Source organism: Rasamsonia emersonii, assembly GCF_000968595.1.
Source record: "Rasamsonia emersonii CBS 393.64 chromosome Unknown ctg1118621760670, whole genome shotgun sequence".
NCBI classification, from domain to species: domain Eukaryota; kingdom Fungi; phylum Ascomycota; class Eurotiomycetes; order Eurotiales; family Trichocomaceae; genus Rasamsonia; species Rasamsonia emersonii.
Genome location: NW_013562823.1, coordinates 1 through 16,895, shown reverse-complemented (window position 1 = coordinate 16,895; position 16,895 = coordinate 1). Strand labels below are relative to the sequence as shown.

Sequence of the window (16,895 nt, the reverse complement as noted above, 5' to 3'; positions counted from 1 at the left end):
AGCAAACCAGGAGGGGGATTTTTGAAATATTAGCAGTTCACTGGCTTTGCGGGCGCCCGGTGGGCGATTCACAATCCATTTAGGAAGGCCGGCGGCGAAGTCGGACTTGGGTCATGCTTGACTCACCCGATAAGATAAACTTGATAGTGAACCGCGCCGCACGTCAGCCTGTCATTTGCTCCGATTTCGTCCTGCAGGACGGAGTAAATTAATCGTCTTAGCAGTACCCTAACCTGGAGGGAGATTTGCCCCTTTCCACACCCACGCCAGCAAGATCACACCAAAAGAAATTCCGCCATCTTACAAGACACCAGCTGAGGCAATGAAATCCATTATTACTGTTTAGTCGGAAAGAAGAGCGTCAACATTCCAGTCTGGACGTTTTTGGAATGGAAAGTTCGAAGATCCACAATACCGAAATCAATTACAAGGGTCCTCAGTCGAGGAAGACGTCTCGGTGTGCAGCCGCGGAATCTCGCACACCGAATGCGGGGAAGGATCATTTGGGTGGTCGGATCAATTCAGCCCGCAGTGTCTTCGAAATCAAGACATTAGCATTATTATTGTGCACCTTCTCTACTTACGAGGTAAATGCATCATGCTCTATGCCAGAATGAACTATAATCAGCCGTGCGAGCTTTCCTAGGCTAGTCTACGTATTCATAGCGCAGGCGAGATGCTCGAGATGAGAAGGGCGAAAAAAAAGAGAGAGGTGAGGAACAAATCACAACAAGGACCTGGATACCATTCTACAGTGGAGGGCAATTGTGGTTTATCTGCCCTCTCAGGAACCGACATGATGACACGCAGGAGTTCGTCATCTTGTCGTGTCGAACACCTGCAGATGCCAGTCCCGTATGTCTACTACCAGTTAAGCCCGTGTACCCTCAAGGAAACAGCACCCGAGAATAATATTTTCGTAATTCCATTTCCCTGCGCAATGCTCCATTTTCAAAAACCAAGGCACAACCGGCAAGAAAATAACACAAACCAAAGCCCCCCGCTCAAAACACCTTTCCCGCCGGAAGAAAACACCATATCGCCTGAGCCTGGAGGAAGATGATAAAAAAAGAAAAACCTAGCACAAACTGGGAAAAAAATGAAGAACAAAATCTAAGGTGCCGGATTCTCCTTCACAACCTGTCGCACTTTCTTCTCATAGGCAGCACGGTCTTTCTTGTACAGGTTGTATGCTTCCGCCTGAGCAGGAGACTCCGGGTTAGGGTCATCCAGAAGATCCTGGATTCCCAAAAGGATCTGCTTGATTGTGATCGCCGGTTTCCACGCCTCCTCCTCATTCAAGATAGAAAGGCATACCGTGCCCGACGGATAGACGTTGGGATGGAAAAGCGGAGGGACGAATTTGCCTGTCCGTAGAAGTCCTGGTTAGCAAGCATTCAATGCACAAACTGGATTTAAATTCCTCTGCAAGATGCAAGATCATGCGGCGCGCCACTTCAGTAACGCCTGCGGCGATCCATATGAATTATGAGAAATGTGTGCGACAGGTAGACGTACATTTGGGGGGCTTAGTCGGATATTCTAAATCATACAGGTCAGCGTCGTCCTCTTTCACATCCTTTCATTGACTCGTAAGCCGCAAGTCTACTCACCATCAGGGAAGATCATATCCAACTTGAAGAGGCCTCCCTCCCATAACGTCTTGGGCTTTCCCGGAATGCCGCATTCCCACCTCTTCATATCCAGCACTCCTTCCGGCGTGCGGTAAGGCTTAGCGTAAAAGCCGAAGGGGTGATCTTTGCGCCATTGTTTTCTGCGAGATCGGGACATAATGGCGTCAGCGATTGGAGGTTCGGTTCAAGCGACCCTGGAGGATTGGGAATATCAGCTGGCTTGGATTTCCAACATACCGTTCTTCTATTAAGCGGTTCTGGCAGAGAGACATTTGGCCCGAAGTTGAGGAAGATACAACGGTCTTTAGCTAGATCTGGCGCAGTCGCCTCGCAAGTAAATGCGTAGCTGATGGGGTTTGAGCGCAGATAGAAAGAGACGAAGAAACGGCAGTTGAGGGTACAAGCGATAGGGGAGAGAGAAAAGGGGTGTCGAAGCCGGGTGACACAAAAGGGTGGCTATAAGTGAATCTTCATTATTCCTAAGAAGGTGATGGAAGTCTTGTCAGCAGTCATAGCATGGATAACCCGATAAAGTACCCCACAGCTCTGCGGCGGCTGCATCATTATTAGAACCAGGCCGGTCACATGACCCGTTTGTCAAAGGCCCGACAAGTTGAACTAAAACAACAGGAACGTCCCGTTCAAATAATCAAAGCAGTGCGGTCTTTGTTGCAACCCGTTGATTTGTCTTGTTTCTTCCTTTATGAAGACAATGAGGCAAACAACTAAGGCCTTTGTTGATCACCATTTCACATCTATGTATAGAACTGTAGCCTTCAAAATAGCAGCTATTCCTAATGAATGACTTCTTTGAAGGACTGTGTAATTGCTCTTGAATCATCTTCATTGTTGAGATGAGGTGTATATAAGCAGCGTCCTCTCTTCCTAGACAGAAGAGAAATCAGAGACCAGACTATACCAATCTTCTATTTATTCTCTCTCGCTAAGGCGTCTTTGCGCAAATTCATCTCTCGCTTTTTAGTATCTTTAATATCTTCTGACAGGGAATACGAAGCCATCGAGCGAAGCGACTTCGGCACACAGATCAGCATCAGTGAATGCCGGGAAGGGAATTGGACAGCAAGCTAAGCCTGAGTTTCCATCCATCTTCACCCCAAGAATTGGATCCCAAGCCAATATTCCAGGATGCTAAGGGATAGATAGGCGACTGAAGCAAACGATGTGCAAATTCGTGGTCCCTTACATGTCCTTCTGTGACCACAGGTACGTGGAACGCTGTATGATGTCGTTTGCGCTTGGAAGATGCTGCGACAAGAAGGACCGCACAACAGTCATCACTCCGCTGGTAGGTTGGTGTGTCGCTTGTGCAAGTCGCATGGCACTCTGGGACGAGGAAGAGGCCACCGCGGAATATGAAGTGGAAGCTGAGTATGCCAGGTCCCGTTCGCATTCGTCGGATGTATTTGAATTCGAACCAGAGAAAACAGAGGTCAGCGTGACACGAAGCAATGTTGAAGAGTCACCGTCGCCGGATCGACAAGCAGAGGAGACGAAGTTGCCCAGCGACAATGAGTCAACAAGCAGTTCCGGCAGTAGTACCGCCAGCTACGATAGCTAGATCAGTGCATCACGACTTCAGCACTCGGAATTGCATCGCTTGCTAGATCGCAGAGGGAACCAGGGCAACTTTCGCTTGGACGCGCAGCTAAGTGGCATGGTGTCTGGGCTGAAAAGGTTCTGAGGATCAACACCAAATCACTCGACCAGAAGAGTGAGAAATTAGAGTTGCCGCTTTCATTATCATCTCCCAGATTTATAATACAAGTCATTTCATCACTCATAAATGCCCTTTTCAAATTTCTCGCTATCGAAAAATCGGGCCTTGATCGTGTTGCCATTGAATACACGGCCTTCCAAAGCATTAACAGCCTAGAACAGAGATGAATGTCAGACTTCCTAAGTAAAACAGACAGAAATAGAGGATAATTACTTACACGTAAGGCTGACAGCTGAGTGGTGAACTTGACAAAGACAGGCACGGGACCAGTGCTTTCCCGATGGATGAAGACTCGTTCAACACGTCCATACTTGTTTGAGTCAGTAAATGATCTGAAAACATGCAGTACTGGATTTTACGACTGCTCTTACCTTCTCGCTGCACTCCTCCCCTATTTCCTGTATTAAGCCCCCATCTTGACCACTGTCTAATTCAGCATCCAAGTCCATCCCATCCAGCATCCCATGAAGCACGATTACTTCGCTCATGGGTCCAAACTTCCCTTCCTCTTCCGACTTCCTCTCACCGCCGATGATTTTACCTCTGCCTGCAGGGGTAACAAATCCTCCGCCCTCTGAGTCGGGTCTCTTCTTCTGTTTCTCAACCTTGACTTCAAGTGGCTTGACGATTCCAGACCCACTGGCACCCAGTCCAGATCCTTTCGTCCAGCCATACTTGGCCATCAAACGTTCTGCAAACCCTTTCTGCCCAGGGCGAAGAGAGCGAGGAGCGTCCCCATCTTCCTTGTCGACAGGTTTCTCGCTTGCAAATACTGCTTCCAGCTCTTCTTCAGTCGCTGGAATGTCCTCAGGAGGAGGTGGTAGGGTATATCGGACCGGGGCGCGCGATATGGTTGCAGAAGGAGGTTGGAATGCAGACAAAGGAGGGACCGGAGGAGCCTCAGGCGGGGGTGGTGGTGGTGGTGGGGGATGATCCGCCATCGGCATCTGGCCCTGATTTTGGGTCATCCGAAGTCGTCTGGCGTACGCGTCCTCGCCACTTGCGTCGTCAGGAACAGACGCCGGAGGAGGTGGTGGTTCGTAATCGTCCTCGGCCATTTCAACCTCGTCGTCTGCAGGAGGGGGAGGCGGTGGTTCCGTCGGCATATCGTTGAGGTTCTTAGGTGGTGCAAAGTTGTAGGGTGGAGGAGCAAATTGCCCTGCAATACGGTTCAGTAATCCCTTCTTTCCACGCGGCAGTCTAGACATACGGTTCATCGGCCGAGAGTACTCTTCGTCGCTGTCGAGATCACTGCTGCGTCGTCTGGCCATGCGGTGTGCATACAGACGGTCCTTCCACTCCCTGACTTCACGAATCTTCTCCTCGCTATGCTTGTATTCTTCGTAATTGTTCGGGCGGGAAGGGTCGTAAATGTCATCCCAGTTCGTCACAGCGACTTGCGCATCACGATTCTTCTTCCGCTTCTTTCGCCCACCACGCTGCCGTTTCTCCCCAGCATAGAATCCGTTGACATCATCGTCGTCGGGCGTTGAAGCCCAGTCTGCAAGTGTCGTTTTCACAGGGGGCTGTGCAGCCGTATTATTAGCGGCAGTCCCCGCGGCGGCGCCAGGCAAGCCTGGCTTGGGAAACGTGGGCTTCTGTTTCGGCTTCTGAGCAGACAACTGTGGTCTCTTCACAGGCTGAAACCGTAGAGAGGCTAAATTTCAGAAACAGGACGCGCCGACGCACAAGTGAGCAATCAAATCGGAAAAGTAGTGTGAAGAAGCATGGAGGAGGGTAATAGGCTACCGGCACTTATCTGCTGCTTCTCCGCAGCGGCATCGTCTGGCTGAGAATCGCCTTCAGAGCTCTGCTTAAAGACGACCGGTGCCCGAGATATCGTCGAGGAGTTTTCTGAGGACTGCTCCAAGAGGTTCGCATACAGCGAGAGCCCTCCGCTCTTGGTCGACGCAGGCTCCGGGGCCATGCTGAAAGGAGAAGAAGAAAAGAAAAGAAAAGTAACAAATATTATCAGTTCATAAAACAGAGAAACAGTCGAGTATTCTCCAGGAATAGTCCTTGTAGCGCTTGTCTGATCTGAAAGATGAAAGTAATACCTGTCTTGATAGCTCGTCTCGCCTTCAGAGCCGCCGATACTGAAAGCTTGGCGTGTTTGTTTGGTTTGTTCTGCCTGCAAACCGCTTCCGTTTGATATTCGTGCGGGGAGTCCGAAGTCGGGACCGCCGAATTGCCGATGATTTACTCCGCAGCGACGTCAGCACCTCAGGGATGGCAGTCATGAAGACTCTCCTCCGTAATTCTACTCCATTGTCACCGTCATAGTGGAAAAAAATGGCTACGTTGGCGAATTCTTTTGCTAAGGATGGGGCTGCGACCGCCATCATCATCCCCCAGAAACCCTCTCCGCTGACGATATCTTATCAGCAACTGAATGCCGAAGTGGCTAGTTTCCAGAAGAAGCTGGCAAAGCTGGGCATTCGTCCTGGGGATGCGGTCTCAATTGCTCTCCCTAATTCATATGAGTTTATAGTTTCTTTCCTGGCTGCCACCTGGCAGCGGGCCATTGCCGCGCCGCTTAATCCGGCCTACAAACAGGAAGAATTCGAGTTCTATATAGATGACCTGAGTTCTGCCTTGACTGTGGTGCCCAGAGGCTTTTTCGAGAAGGACGGACCCGCTGTGAGGGCTGCTCGAAAGTACAAGGCCGCGATTGCTGAGTGCTACTGGGACGGAAAGGAAATCGTACTGGATGTGAAAGAGCTGGGAAAGCTGGCAGGAAAGGGCAATCAGAAGGTTGAAACGGCACAGCCTGATGACATTGCCCTTGTGCTACACACCAGTGGCACGACTGGTAGACCAAAAGCTGTAAGGACATGTGCCATGAAACCTGACTGAGAGAATCTATTGACGTGAAGATGTGGAAAGGTCCCGCTCACCCACCGAAACTTGACGCGGACTATGAGTGAGTGATGAGTACCAAAAAGGATTTCGTTCGGGGCTCTATCTCATACAATGCTTGCAGAGAACATCCAGGCCACTTACCAATTGTCGCCCGAGGACCGAACCCTCCTTGTTATGCCATTGTTCCACGTGCACGGACTGCTCGCCGCGTTTCTTGCACCGCTGTATTCAGGAGGTTCGGCAATCGTGCCTCCCAAGTTCTCTGCATCCGAGTTCTGGACGGACTTCATCACTCATAAAGCGAATTGGTATACGGCGGTGCCCACGATCCACCAGATCTTGCTCAAGACGCCCTTGCCGAATCCGAAGCCGAAGATCCGCTTCATCCGGTCGTGTTCTTCGCCACTGTCTCCCAAGACTTTCCATGATCTGGAAAAGACGTTCGAGGCCCCGGTGTTGGAGGCGTATGCCATGACGGAAGCAGCGCATCAGATGACCAGCAACCCGCTTCCACCCGGGAAACGAGTCCCAGGAAGCGTGGGATTCGGACAAGGTGTCGAGGTCAAAATCTTGGACGAGAACGGCAACGAGGTGCCGCAGGGCAAAGAGGGGGAGATATGCATCCGTGGTGAGAATGTCACCAAGGGATACCTGAACAACCCGTCTGCCAACAAGTCGTCGTTCACCAAGGACGGTTTCTTCCGTACTGGCGACCAAGGCAAGAAAGACGCCGACGGGTACGTGTATATCACGGGCCGCATCAAGGAGCTCATCAACAAGGGAGGAGAGAAAATCAGCCCGATTGAGCTCGACAATGTGCTGGCAACCAACCCGAAGATTGCGGAGGCGGTGTCCTTTGCAATTCCGGACCCGGGTCACTACGGGGAAGATATTGGTGTCGCGGTCGTTCTGAAGGGAGACAGCTCTGAAGAAGAGCTGAAGACGTGGATGGCAGGGAAGGTTGCCAAATTCAAAGTTCCGAAGAAGGTGCGTCGATGTTTCGCAGTAATATGCGTTCAGTTGCTAATGGTGGCAGATCTGGATTCTGAGAGAGATCCCCAAGACGGCGACGGGCAAGATCCAGCGCCGCAAGGTCGCCGAGGAAATGCTCAAGAAGGAAGAGCGGCGGTCGAAGCTGTAATTTGCATATATCCGTGTCTGTACAGTGCTTGCAGCACACGCCTGTCTACATATGTGTATAGTACATCGTCTCACAGGCTGCTACAGCAACCAAGAAAACAAGGAAAAGGAAAAAAAGACTGCATATAAAATCGTGGAATACGTCCAGTATTTTCTTGATACAGAGAGTATACTCCGTACAGGCCTGTGTCACGTGACAATACAGACGGGAATTAGACATATTACGTAGTACGCCCAAGGAGTCGCATTAGGTGTCTTCCAGACTACTACTCAGTAGTACAAACCAGTCAACACAGCCTAATTCACACTCTCTCAATGCATATTTGAATTGCCCATGCCCTGTACACATGTACATACATACAGTACTTTTCCTCAACAAATGAATCTCACTCCTTTTACCGGACTGTCCCTCCTAGCGATCTATTGATGCCCGTGTACATTATTTTGGATATGTACATGTAATCCGTTCATTTCATTTCAAGTTATGGCCTAGAAGGACAGAGATTTTCCTTTGTGAAATAATATTTTATCCTGTCGTTTCTCTCTCTCTTTTTTTTTTAAGTGACTATTCATCGATATCCCTTGTTTGTTGATCTCGCCATGGCTTACTTTCGCTCTCGATCGAGACGGTCCCATCTTTTCAGGCTCTTTATTTTCTTTCTCTTTGCCATTGGTCTCGATCTGCTGCGGATACGGTACCATCTGGCAGTGTCGTTGTCACGAGGAGGCGAACCGCCCAAGGATAGAAGAACGGCATCACCATCATCCTCATCATCACCCACACGCAAAGAACGCATCTTCATAGCCAGCACGCATTGGAACTCGGAGCACGTGCTACGAAGCCACTGGAACGCGGCCGTCGTGGCGCTGGCAAGGGCACTAGGCCCAGAGAACGTCTACGTGTCCGTCTACGAGAGCGGCAGCTGGGACGACACCAAGGGCGCGCTCAGAGAACTGGATGCCGCCCTGAGCGAGTTGAACGTCCGTCGGACGATCGTCCTCAGCGACGTATCGCACGAGGACGAGATCTCACAGCCGCCGGCGCCGACAGGGTGGATTGACACGCCTCGGGGGCGGCGAGAGTTGCGGCGGATCCCGTTTTTGTCCAGGCAGCGCAATGCCAGTCTGCAGCCGCTGGTGGATCTCGATCGCGAGGGGGAGCAGTTTGACCGTATCTTGTTCTTGAATGATGTCGTTTTTAATGTGTGTCTAGTCGCCGAAGAAGTATTATTCACTATGTGTGGCTGCTAACATGTTCGTCAGACGGACGACTTTTTCACCCTGCTGGATACCAACCACGGCGAGTATGCTGCCGCCTGCTCGCTGGATTTTTCCAAGCCGCCGCGGTTCTACGACACGTTTGCGCTGCGCGATCTGGAAGGCCACGAGCCGCTGATGCAGACGTGGCCGTACTTCCGGTCGCGCGACTCGCGCTACTTTATCGAGCGGGGAGAGCCGGCTCCTGTGGCGAGTTGTTGGAATGGGATGGGTAGGTTCATACTGAAGTGAAAAAAATGGACATTTGCTGATGTATCAGTCATTATGGACGCGGCCTCCTTCTACGATACCGTCGCTCCGCTCCGTTTTCGCGGGATCGCAGACAGCCTGGCGGCAGCGCACCTCGAGGGCTCTGAATGCTGCCTCATCCACGCCGACAACCCTCTGTCGGCGAAGAAGGGTGTCTGGCTGAACCCGAACGTGCGGGTCGGGTACGACGGCAAGGCGTACGAGGCGGTTCACCCGCAGCAGCATGGCCAGAAAGGCACATGGCTGTCTACGTCGCAGGTGCTGTGGGGACTGTGGGAGAACCGACTGCGACGGTGGTTCACGACGGACGCGCTGAAGACGTGGATCGTGCGACGACGGCTGCGGAGGTGGGAGAAGCAAGACCCGAGCGAGCAGCGGGTAGAGAACGGCATGTTCTGCTTGATTAATGAGATGCAGGTTCTGGTGGCGAATGGATGGGCGCATGTATAGTCGTCACTATAGCATATATTTATCCAGTTGTATTATTACTACATTTGTGCCTAAGGTTAACTTGCACTGCATGGACGGTTTAAATTGGATAAGATTGGCTGTCTGTTGTACTAGCCTTGATATCAGATTTCATAAATGGATAGATAATACAGGTCAGTAATCTGACACCATAATCCGCTTATTCACTATTCACATATGTATACGTATGTATACACGTCAGACAATAGCTCAACCAGCGCATCACAAGAGTTTACCATCCATCCTTCCTTCCTTCTATCATCCTTCTTTACTTTACTTTACAGCGGCGACCTCACAGCGAATTTAAACTAGAAAAAATTTAGCCACCCACCCCACCTTCTTCTAGGTTATGTTCAAAACTCACCGGAATAATCTCCATCTTCTCCATATCCCACACCCCAGACTGCGCATAGATATCCTTACTGAGCACCTCGCGGACTTCTTCCGCGCTCTCGGCGACGGCGGTGACCATGCTGCCTCTGAACGAGGGCGTTTCGCCTTCGGCGGGGTGGGAGTTGAACATTGCGCCTGAAAAGAAACCGTCAGGTTGACTACCTTCTTTTGTTTTCATGGCTTGGGTGGGCATAGAGAGGGAGGGGTGTGAGTCGTGACATACCTCCCGAAGTCAAGAACCCGGACTCAACGAGGGGTTTGATGTTTGCGAGGTGTGTGCTGTATATATACGTAATCAGTAGAGCCCATAACATAGCATATGTAACTAGGTAGCTACCTAGCAAGAGAGCTGGTATATCTATGGTTCGGATATGTAGGATACTTACGGTCTAACCTCCAACCTCTTAGCCTGCATACCAGGCTTATCAGGGATAATGACGAGGAATTCCTTCTTTGCACTTCCTGCAGAGGACATGGCTCGTAGTTGCTGCTGCTGTTGCGTGGATCGAAGTTGAAGCTGACGAAAAGCTCGTCCTGTGCTGGGACTGGAACGAGGGATTCGAGAAGAAGAGAGGGAAAGAAGAGAACGAACTCCGCGGAGGGTAGCCAGGGTGACAAATAATATATTATATCTAGTTAGAACTGTATGTATCTACTGTACAGTAGTAGCAAATTATTATCGATCAATTGGATGACTAGGTACTTCCGACGGAAATCGTCGGACTTTATATACAATACTACAGCAGTAAGTTAAGGTAGATAACCGCACGCAAGCGGGGGGAATCGGGGGAAAGCCGATTTACGCCCTACGGAGTATTTATTACAATTACGAAATCGGCTAAGTTACGTTTCTAGGGGAATTCGGGAAAGGGCCGGACAGTCGGGGACGGGACAGTAATAGTAATAGTAATAGTGCGGGGTAATTCATTATATTATTGTCCCCGATTAACTATCAGTGATTATTGAAGATGTTGTATGTATTTATGTATCGACGAAGGAAAGGTCGAAGAATTCAAGAAAATAAAATAATAAAATAACTAAATAGAAAAAAAGGAACTCGACTCAACAAGATCCATCCATCCACATCAATCACATCAGATTCATTCCCGCGTACCCAGCAGCCTATTTATTCTGATCGATTGATTAATCTTGTCCAGAAAAAAATAAGGGAAAAAAAAGAGAGAGATGACCTCAGGGGGGAAGAAAGCCCTATCCGTGGGTACCTACCTAAAGTAATATGTATCGGATATATTTGGTATATCTATAATAGTGCCTCCTAGGCAGGTTTTTTTTTGCTAAGTAAATGAGATGTGAAGCGAGGACAGCGAATGAATTATTAAATTAATTGCTATGGTTTACTTGGTTAGGAGCAAGGTAATAATAATACTTATACTACAGCACGAGATGTAAACTAACTACATTGGTAAATAGCAGGCATATTTATACCCCTGCCCTTATATATATCTATCTATTTGTCTATACTAAGCGTGAACGTGATCATCATGGTATCTATCTACAACAGTATTGCCACCAGATATCCGCATCCATCAAGAAAAGTTCTCGACACGCAAATATAAAGCCTGCCTCCTGCCATCCCTCATGCTCATCTTCACCACTGACCGCCGCACCGCCGTCGACAGGCTGAGTGGTCCACACACCCCGACCGCGCTCTCCCCTTCCGCCTGAGACAGGGCGTCCCAGAAGGCAGCGTCAAAGACGGGTCGTCCTGGCTGGAAGTCGAACTGGACGGCGTTTTTCACCACCGCAGACTTCGTCTCGACCCCTTCGCAGCCTGCTTGGCTTCTATTGACTACGTCCTCACGCGTCACGTAGATCCGGGCAGAGAACTCAATCCCAGCCTGTGCCAGATCCGCCCCGGCCGACTGCAGCTAGATCCACGACAGCCACGACCGCTTCTGGATGATCCAGACAAACTGCACCGTGCGCAGCGGCAGTCGATGTCCAGCTGCAGCCCGCTGCGCCAAGTCCAGCAGCACCGACAGCGTAAAGGTCACGCCCGTGGCGCCAGAGATCAGGAAGACGGTGTCAAAGCAGGCAAAGTCCTTGTGCGAGGAGGAAGGGCCGTAGGGACCGCTGATCAGGGCGAGATAATACGTCGACTTGTCCTGCTCGTCCGTGCCAGAAGAACTGTGACTATTACTGGCCGCTCTGAAGACTCGCTTGGTGAACCCCTCATACGCGCGGAGGATAAAGACAAGGTCGCCATTGTGGGACTGCGGCGTGGACATGATCGTGGCTGGGTGATGGGTACCGAAACGGGGGATCGACAGCTGCGCGTGGGTGCCAGGACCCCAGGTCTTGATCTGACGACTCGAAACGCGAATCTTCGTGGCGCCTCCATCCAGCGCCTCTAGTCTCGCACGGCTGGGACGGACATTGTTGACCAGATAGTGGAGCGTCGAGACCAGTCGCTCGACAATATACAGCGAGACGGGGATGTAGATGTAGACCCGAGCGTATTACGCACTAGCCGGCACGTGCATCATGATGGCGATTATGAAACCAAAGAAGGTAAGGACATGCTGGGCGACAAAGAATTCGTAGCACCAGTGGCGCAGGGGCGCTAGCGTACTGAGATTCATCCAGAGCAGCAGCGCATAGGCAGCCATGCCTGGCCGAGGAGCCGGGTGCCTGTTCCATTAGAGGTGCATCACGCCGTACTTGTTCCAGCTGTAGTTGAAGAAGCCGAAATGGAACGTGGCGAGCAGCAGCAGACCCCGGGCGACCCAGCGGTGATACACATTCAGCCTCTCATACGACATGCCGGACAGGAGGCCCACGACGTTGTGTTTGCCGGCCAGCAGCACGATCAGGGGCACCTGGGCCACCGCAAGCCATCCAGCACGCACACCGACGGCGGTATACCACCAGGCACCAGGGACGTCGTTGTCATTGAACTGCGTACACAGAACAAAAACCCCGTACGCTACGATCACGAGGATCGTGCCCAAGGGGGGAATCTTGATCCAGGACGACCTCGTGTCGGGGGTGATTTGCAGGTAGGATATGACCCGCAGAACGCCCGTCAACGCAGCCAGGGCTCTCGTCACAGGGTTCTTTGGCTGTGCCGGGTGTGTACGGTTTGCACGGCTGGCTCGGAGTCTTCTCGCGTCAGCTAGTTGACAGGAAGATCTTGTGGTAAGTGCAAACCATACCTCGTCCACAATGTCACCGCCGAGAGGACATGGCAGATGGCCGCGACCCCCACAACGACGACGACTCCATACTAGAACTTCCTGGCCACGGCGTTGGCACTGATCTGCAGGTCGCGGTCTTCCATCAAGTTCTGCAGGAAGATCGATGCCTGCGTCTCGTTGGAGAAGTCGACACCGGCAGCAGTGAGCGGTGTCGACAGGTCGTTGTTCGTGCTCGCCATGTTTGTTTTCCCCTTTAATCAAGAAGAATCCTACTCGAATAGAATCCCCTCCCAGGGAGGGTTCCGCAGAGGCAGAGGACAGTCGAGTTAATAAAAAAAAGCAGAAATGACATTCATGGCGCGTACGGTCTGTATTGTTTTTATATCCAACATCGACTGTCGAAACATAACATATCGACCTGCCAGACGAGGAAAGGGTTCACAAAATCCCTGTCAAAGATTTCACACCCAGACCCACGTTTCACTCTGAAGAGAGAAACAGCATTCTTGAATTGACAGCCAGTAATACATCGATCATGCAGTCTGACGTGGTTCAGGGTTGCGACTGTCATTCGTTGGCATCGTCGATCTGCATGGGGGCTCGGGTGCAACCGTCCTGACCGATAATGGAAAGAATCTGCCCAGGGCCGCGTGGCAGGATCGGCTAAGCAACAGTTTTTTTTTGTACCGAGTACCGAGTTATATGTCGATGATGATCGCACAGACATTGTACTGTACGTCCTGGCCCACGCAGGGTCTTGTAGAAAAATTCGCCGATTGAACTCGACCGTTATTGGGTGGAGGACGGTGTAAGTGTGCAGTTAGCCAATAATAGCGAATTCAAGAGAATCAAGACCCTGCAGCGGCCCATGCCGATCAGTATAGTACGTACCTTAGTATATAGTAGGTCGGTCCGTAGATCATGACAGCGATTCTATAATTATACTATTATACTATTAACCGAAGCTTGAACAAAACAAAGAGATGCCGTCGGAGTCGTTGACTGCCTTAAAAGTCAGCACGGAGGAATAATAGAGAATCAATCGACCTACTCAGCTTCCCATCTAGACCACAGTCTACATGTGACTACGTACACCTTTGTCATTCCTCATGTCGTTGCTGTCGGCCCGGGCCTCCATGATCCTATATCAATTGGATCTAACGAAAAGTTCAGCCGTGTTGATATCGACTGGGTGATGTTGATTTGATTGTGATTGATTGCATGACCGCATGGCAGAAATATTATATACACAGCACAGATGGTGAGACTATCTTTACACAATGCCTTCCCTGCCCCTATCATCCATTACCTTCCCATGCATCCTCGATACTGTAGTTCGATCGATAAGATGTCGAGTGCTCGCCCACATGTGGTCTGCATCTGTGCCCTATCATATTCCAACTTAGATGTCCACGCAAAAGGAAAACGGAACCACTCGACCTGCCATCCTCACTCCTCCCACCCTCCCGAAACCCTCGAGGAAAGGAGCTCTCTTCCACGAACAGAATGAGGACTTCCAAGGATGAAGCACAGCAGAGAAGTAGCACAGCAAGACGCCAGGAAAGAAATCAAGAAAGAAAATAAAATAACCCTTCCCAACTGACACACCGGTTGACAAAGGTTCAGACCAGAGCAACGTCAACAGACAAAACAAATATCAGCGAAGATCATGTCTCCGACCTTTTCCAGGACAGACCGACTGATCCACCGCTGTCAAAACAAAAATAACAGGAGATCAAGAAAAGACAAACAAAGATGGTATGTTAGGGACAGACAGAAATGGAGGTGGGGGAAATAAAAAAGGGGGATAAAAAAAACTCGAATCTATACCATCACAACCGTACCACAGGAATGCCATTCCTTCCAGAGCGCCGAGGAAAGAAGACAGTGAAGCCCCTAGAACGCAACACGAAAGAGAAGAAAGTCTTTATTATGGAGTCATTAAGCCGCAGTCTTGAGAATCATTTGGTGGAAGGTGTCGCAAGACCAACGAGACAGATAAAGCACAGCTCATGCTGCACTCGTTGTCGAAGTCGACGGGATTCACCAGCATCACAAGACCCGAGAACTGCAATCAGCGGGCATCATGATTGGTGAAGAGATTTTGGGTTCCAAACCGGCAAGGAATAGAGCCCATCAGTAGGCCTTGCGACCCCCGAGATTGCCGGGTTTCTCTTGCGTGTCGATGTGCCAGACGACGTAGTTGGGCAGACCAATGACCTGGTAGCCCGCTCGCTTGGCCATCCTTGCGAATCCTTCCGTCTCAGCCTGGTTTTCGAAAGCATATGCCGGGAAGTTGATGCCTAAAACCTGGTGAGCAGAGTACGTAAAGATTCAGGTTACCAAAGCATGCATACCAGAACGGTGAACGTCCGCCTTGACAAGAATGTTAACACCACCAATTCCGTCCAGCTCAACCTCTTCATCCTTGTTCTTCCTCCAATCACCCAGCTTAACCAGGTAAGTACGGCCGGTGTCAAACTCCTTGTAGCCCTCAGCCAAGATCGTGTCTTCCGGGAGAGACTCGCGCAGTTTGCGTCCTTTGTCGGATTCAATCCACGAGTTGTAGTCGACTGGCAGAGAAGCGAGGTCAGCAATGGATTCGAGAATCAAAATCAAAACGAGCAAAAGGAAACACCTACATCGACCTTCAATGTCGCGACCGTTCTCGTAGCGATGGAACCAGATGTCTGCCAAAGCGATCAGCAATCCACCCTACCGGGCAACCCTGTTTGAGATAGGATACATACTGGGAACGAGAATATCCTTGTCGTGAGCGATGAAGTCCTCGATGATCTTGTTTGGGCTGTCGACGATATCGACATCTCTCCAGTAGACCCAGGAGTGTTCGGGCTTCAAGGCAGTGTAGAGAAGGTAGTTGCGAGCGCGGCCAATCGCCTTGCGTCGGGGCCCTTGGGCCTTGAAAGAGTGCTTGTCTTCGATGTCCATGTCGACCACAGGACCAAAGTCCTTCTGGACAATCATGGCGCTGCGGAAGGCGATCTTCTCTTCGACTTGCTCCTGGACACGCTTGAGCTCGGAAGTCAGGACAGCCAGGGTGTCATCGGAGCAGTCGCCGACCAGGAAGGCCAAGTCGATGAGGTCATGCGGATACGTCAGTTCGGAGAGAAGGTCGAAATATTTCGGGAGGAAAGGAGCGGCATCTCGCAGAGGGGTCAGGATCAGGATCCGTTCGCCGTTAGCCACGGCCTGGGGGGTCGACTTGATGGGATTCAGGTCGACCGACGTGATTGTGCTGGAATTCACTTCGTAGGGCTCATGGTTGTTGAAGATAACGGGCGTCTGCAGATGGGCGTTCCATTCCACCATCTCGTTGATAGACATTTCCATCGGGGACTTGGAAGAGCCATAGCAGTAGAAACTAGACAATCAAACTGTCAGTGATTTCGAGGGAAAAAAAATATTTTATTTTCTTTTCATTGAACATACTTCTGCATCTCAGCGGCGGACTTGCTGATGCCACGCCATAGGAGGATAATCAGGCCGGCGACTGCGACCGACACCAGGAAGCGCGGCCGGGTCAGCAAGACGACGACCGCTCGCCATGGTGGTAACCTTGCGCGAGCGGACTTCCACGTCACACCGCCCTTGGGGAGCAACATCCTCGAAGATCACGCAAGAGTGTGGGGATAGGAGACGCAAAGCGAGGAGAGAGCGAGAGGGAGGGTCGATAAAAGAGGCGGGCGAGTCGACAGGTGTTCGTTCCCCCTTTGCGGGTGCACGCAACCGCACCGGCGACCAGCAACCCTCCAGGCCAAGCGACGGACGAAGCTGCGACGGGGGAGTCGATAACGAAAGCGACGGGAGGTCGAAGGGCACACTGGGGTGGACGGTGGAGGGCTCACGGAGAGGCAAGGACCGTAGAGAAGGGGGAGAAGAGAGGCACGAGGAGAGCTTGCTTGGGTCGAAGGGCCGACCGCGTAGGCGTCGGTACGGAGCCTGGTCTGGGCAAGC

At 51.1% G+C, this 16,895-nt stretch overlaps 7 protein-coding genes across 7 annotated transcripts; 3 read left to right on the top strand and 4 right to left on the bottom strand.

Annotated features, from left to right (window-relative positions):
- Positions 1 to 1,113: 1,113 nt before the first annotated feature.
- T310_8177 (Ubiquitin--protein ligase) lies at positions 1,114 to 1,791 on the bottom strand (the record flags this gene model as incomplete). Its single annotated transcript, XM_013469046.1, has 3 exons — positions 1,114 to 1,367; positions 1,519 to 1,542; positions 1,614 to 1,791. 3 exons carry the CDS (start codon positions 1,789 to 1,791, stop codon positions 1,114 to 1,116), a joined length of 456 nt encoding a protein of 151 aa, XP_013324500.1.
- A 1,637-nt stretch (positions 1,792 to 3,428) lies between these two features.
- T310_8176 (G-patch DNA repair protein (Drt111)) lies at positions 3,429 to 5,299 on the bottom strand (the record flags this gene model as incomplete). Its single annotated transcript, XM_013469045.1, has 5 exons — positions 3,429 to 3,524; positions 3,590 to 3,682; positions 3,744 to 4,531; positions 4,583 to 5,029; positions 5,122 to 5,299. The coding sequence occupies 5 exons, from the start codon at positions 5,297 to 5,299 to the stop codon at positions 3,429 to 3,431; spliced, it is 1,602 nt and encodes a 533-aa protein (XP_013324499.1).
- A 365-nt stretch (positions 5,300 to 5,664) lies between these two features.
- On the top strand, positions 5,665 to 7,375 carry T310_8175 (Peroxisomal-coenzyme A synthetase; the record flags this gene model as incomplete). The annotated part of the gene is made up of 4 exons (XM_013469044.1): positions 5,665 to 6,198; positions 6,259 to 6,295; positions 6,356 to 7,221; positions 7,271 to 7,375. 4 exons carry the CDS (start codon positions 5,665 to 5,667, stop codon positions 7,373 to 7,375), a joined length of 1,542 nt encoding a protein of 513 aa, XP_013324498.1.
- A 599-nt stretch (positions 7,376 to 7,974) lies between these two features.
- Positions 7,975 to 9,351, top strand: T310_8174 (uncharacterized protein; the record flags this gene model as incomplete). Its single annotated transcript, XM_013469043.1, has 3 exons — positions 7,975 to 8,577; positions 8,638 to 8,863; positions 8,912 to 9,351. The coding sequence occupies 3 exons, from the start codon at positions 7,975 to 7,977 to the stop codon at positions 9,349 to 9,351; spliced, it is 1,269 nt and encodes a 422-aa protein (XP_013324497.1).
- Positions 9,352 to 9,647: 296 nt separating this feature from the next.
- T310_8173 (uncharacterized protein) lies at positions 9,648 to 10,237 on the bottom strand (the record flags this gene model as incomplete). Its single annotated transcript, XM_013469042.1, has 4 exons — positions 9,648 to 9,677; positions 9,734 to 9,897; positions 9,986 to 10,041; positions 10,149 to 10,237. The coding sequence occupies 4 exons, from the start codon at positions 10,235 to 10,237 to the stop codon at positions 9,648 to 9,650; spliced, it is 339 nt and encodes a 112-aa protein (XP_013324496.1).
- A 1,027-nt stretch (positions 10,238 to 11,264) lies between these two features.
- On the top strand, positions 11,265 to 13,250 carry T310_8172 (uncharacterized protein; the record flags this gene model as incomplete). Its single annotated transcript, XM_013469041.1, has 6 exons — positions 11,265 to 11,267; positions 11,403 to 12,059; positions 12,210 to 12,294; positions 12,370 to 12,782; positions 12,818 to 12,921; positions 13,049 to 13,250. 6 exons carry the CDS (start codon positions 11,265 to 11,267, stop codon positions 13,248 to 13,250), a joined length of 1,464 nt encoding a protein of 487 aa, XP_013324495.1.
- A 1,806-nt stretch (positions 13,251 to 15,056) lies between these two features.
- Positions 15,057 to 16,895, bottom strand: T310_8171 (N-glycosyl-transferase; the record flags this gene model as incomplete). The annotated part of the gene is made up of 4 exons (XM_013469040.1): positions 15,057 to 15,223; positions 15,278 to 15,610; positions 15,671 to 16,277; positions 16,392 to 16,895. Coding segments are annotated over 4 exons (1,611 nt in total), but the record flags the coding sequence as incomplete, so codon positions are not given.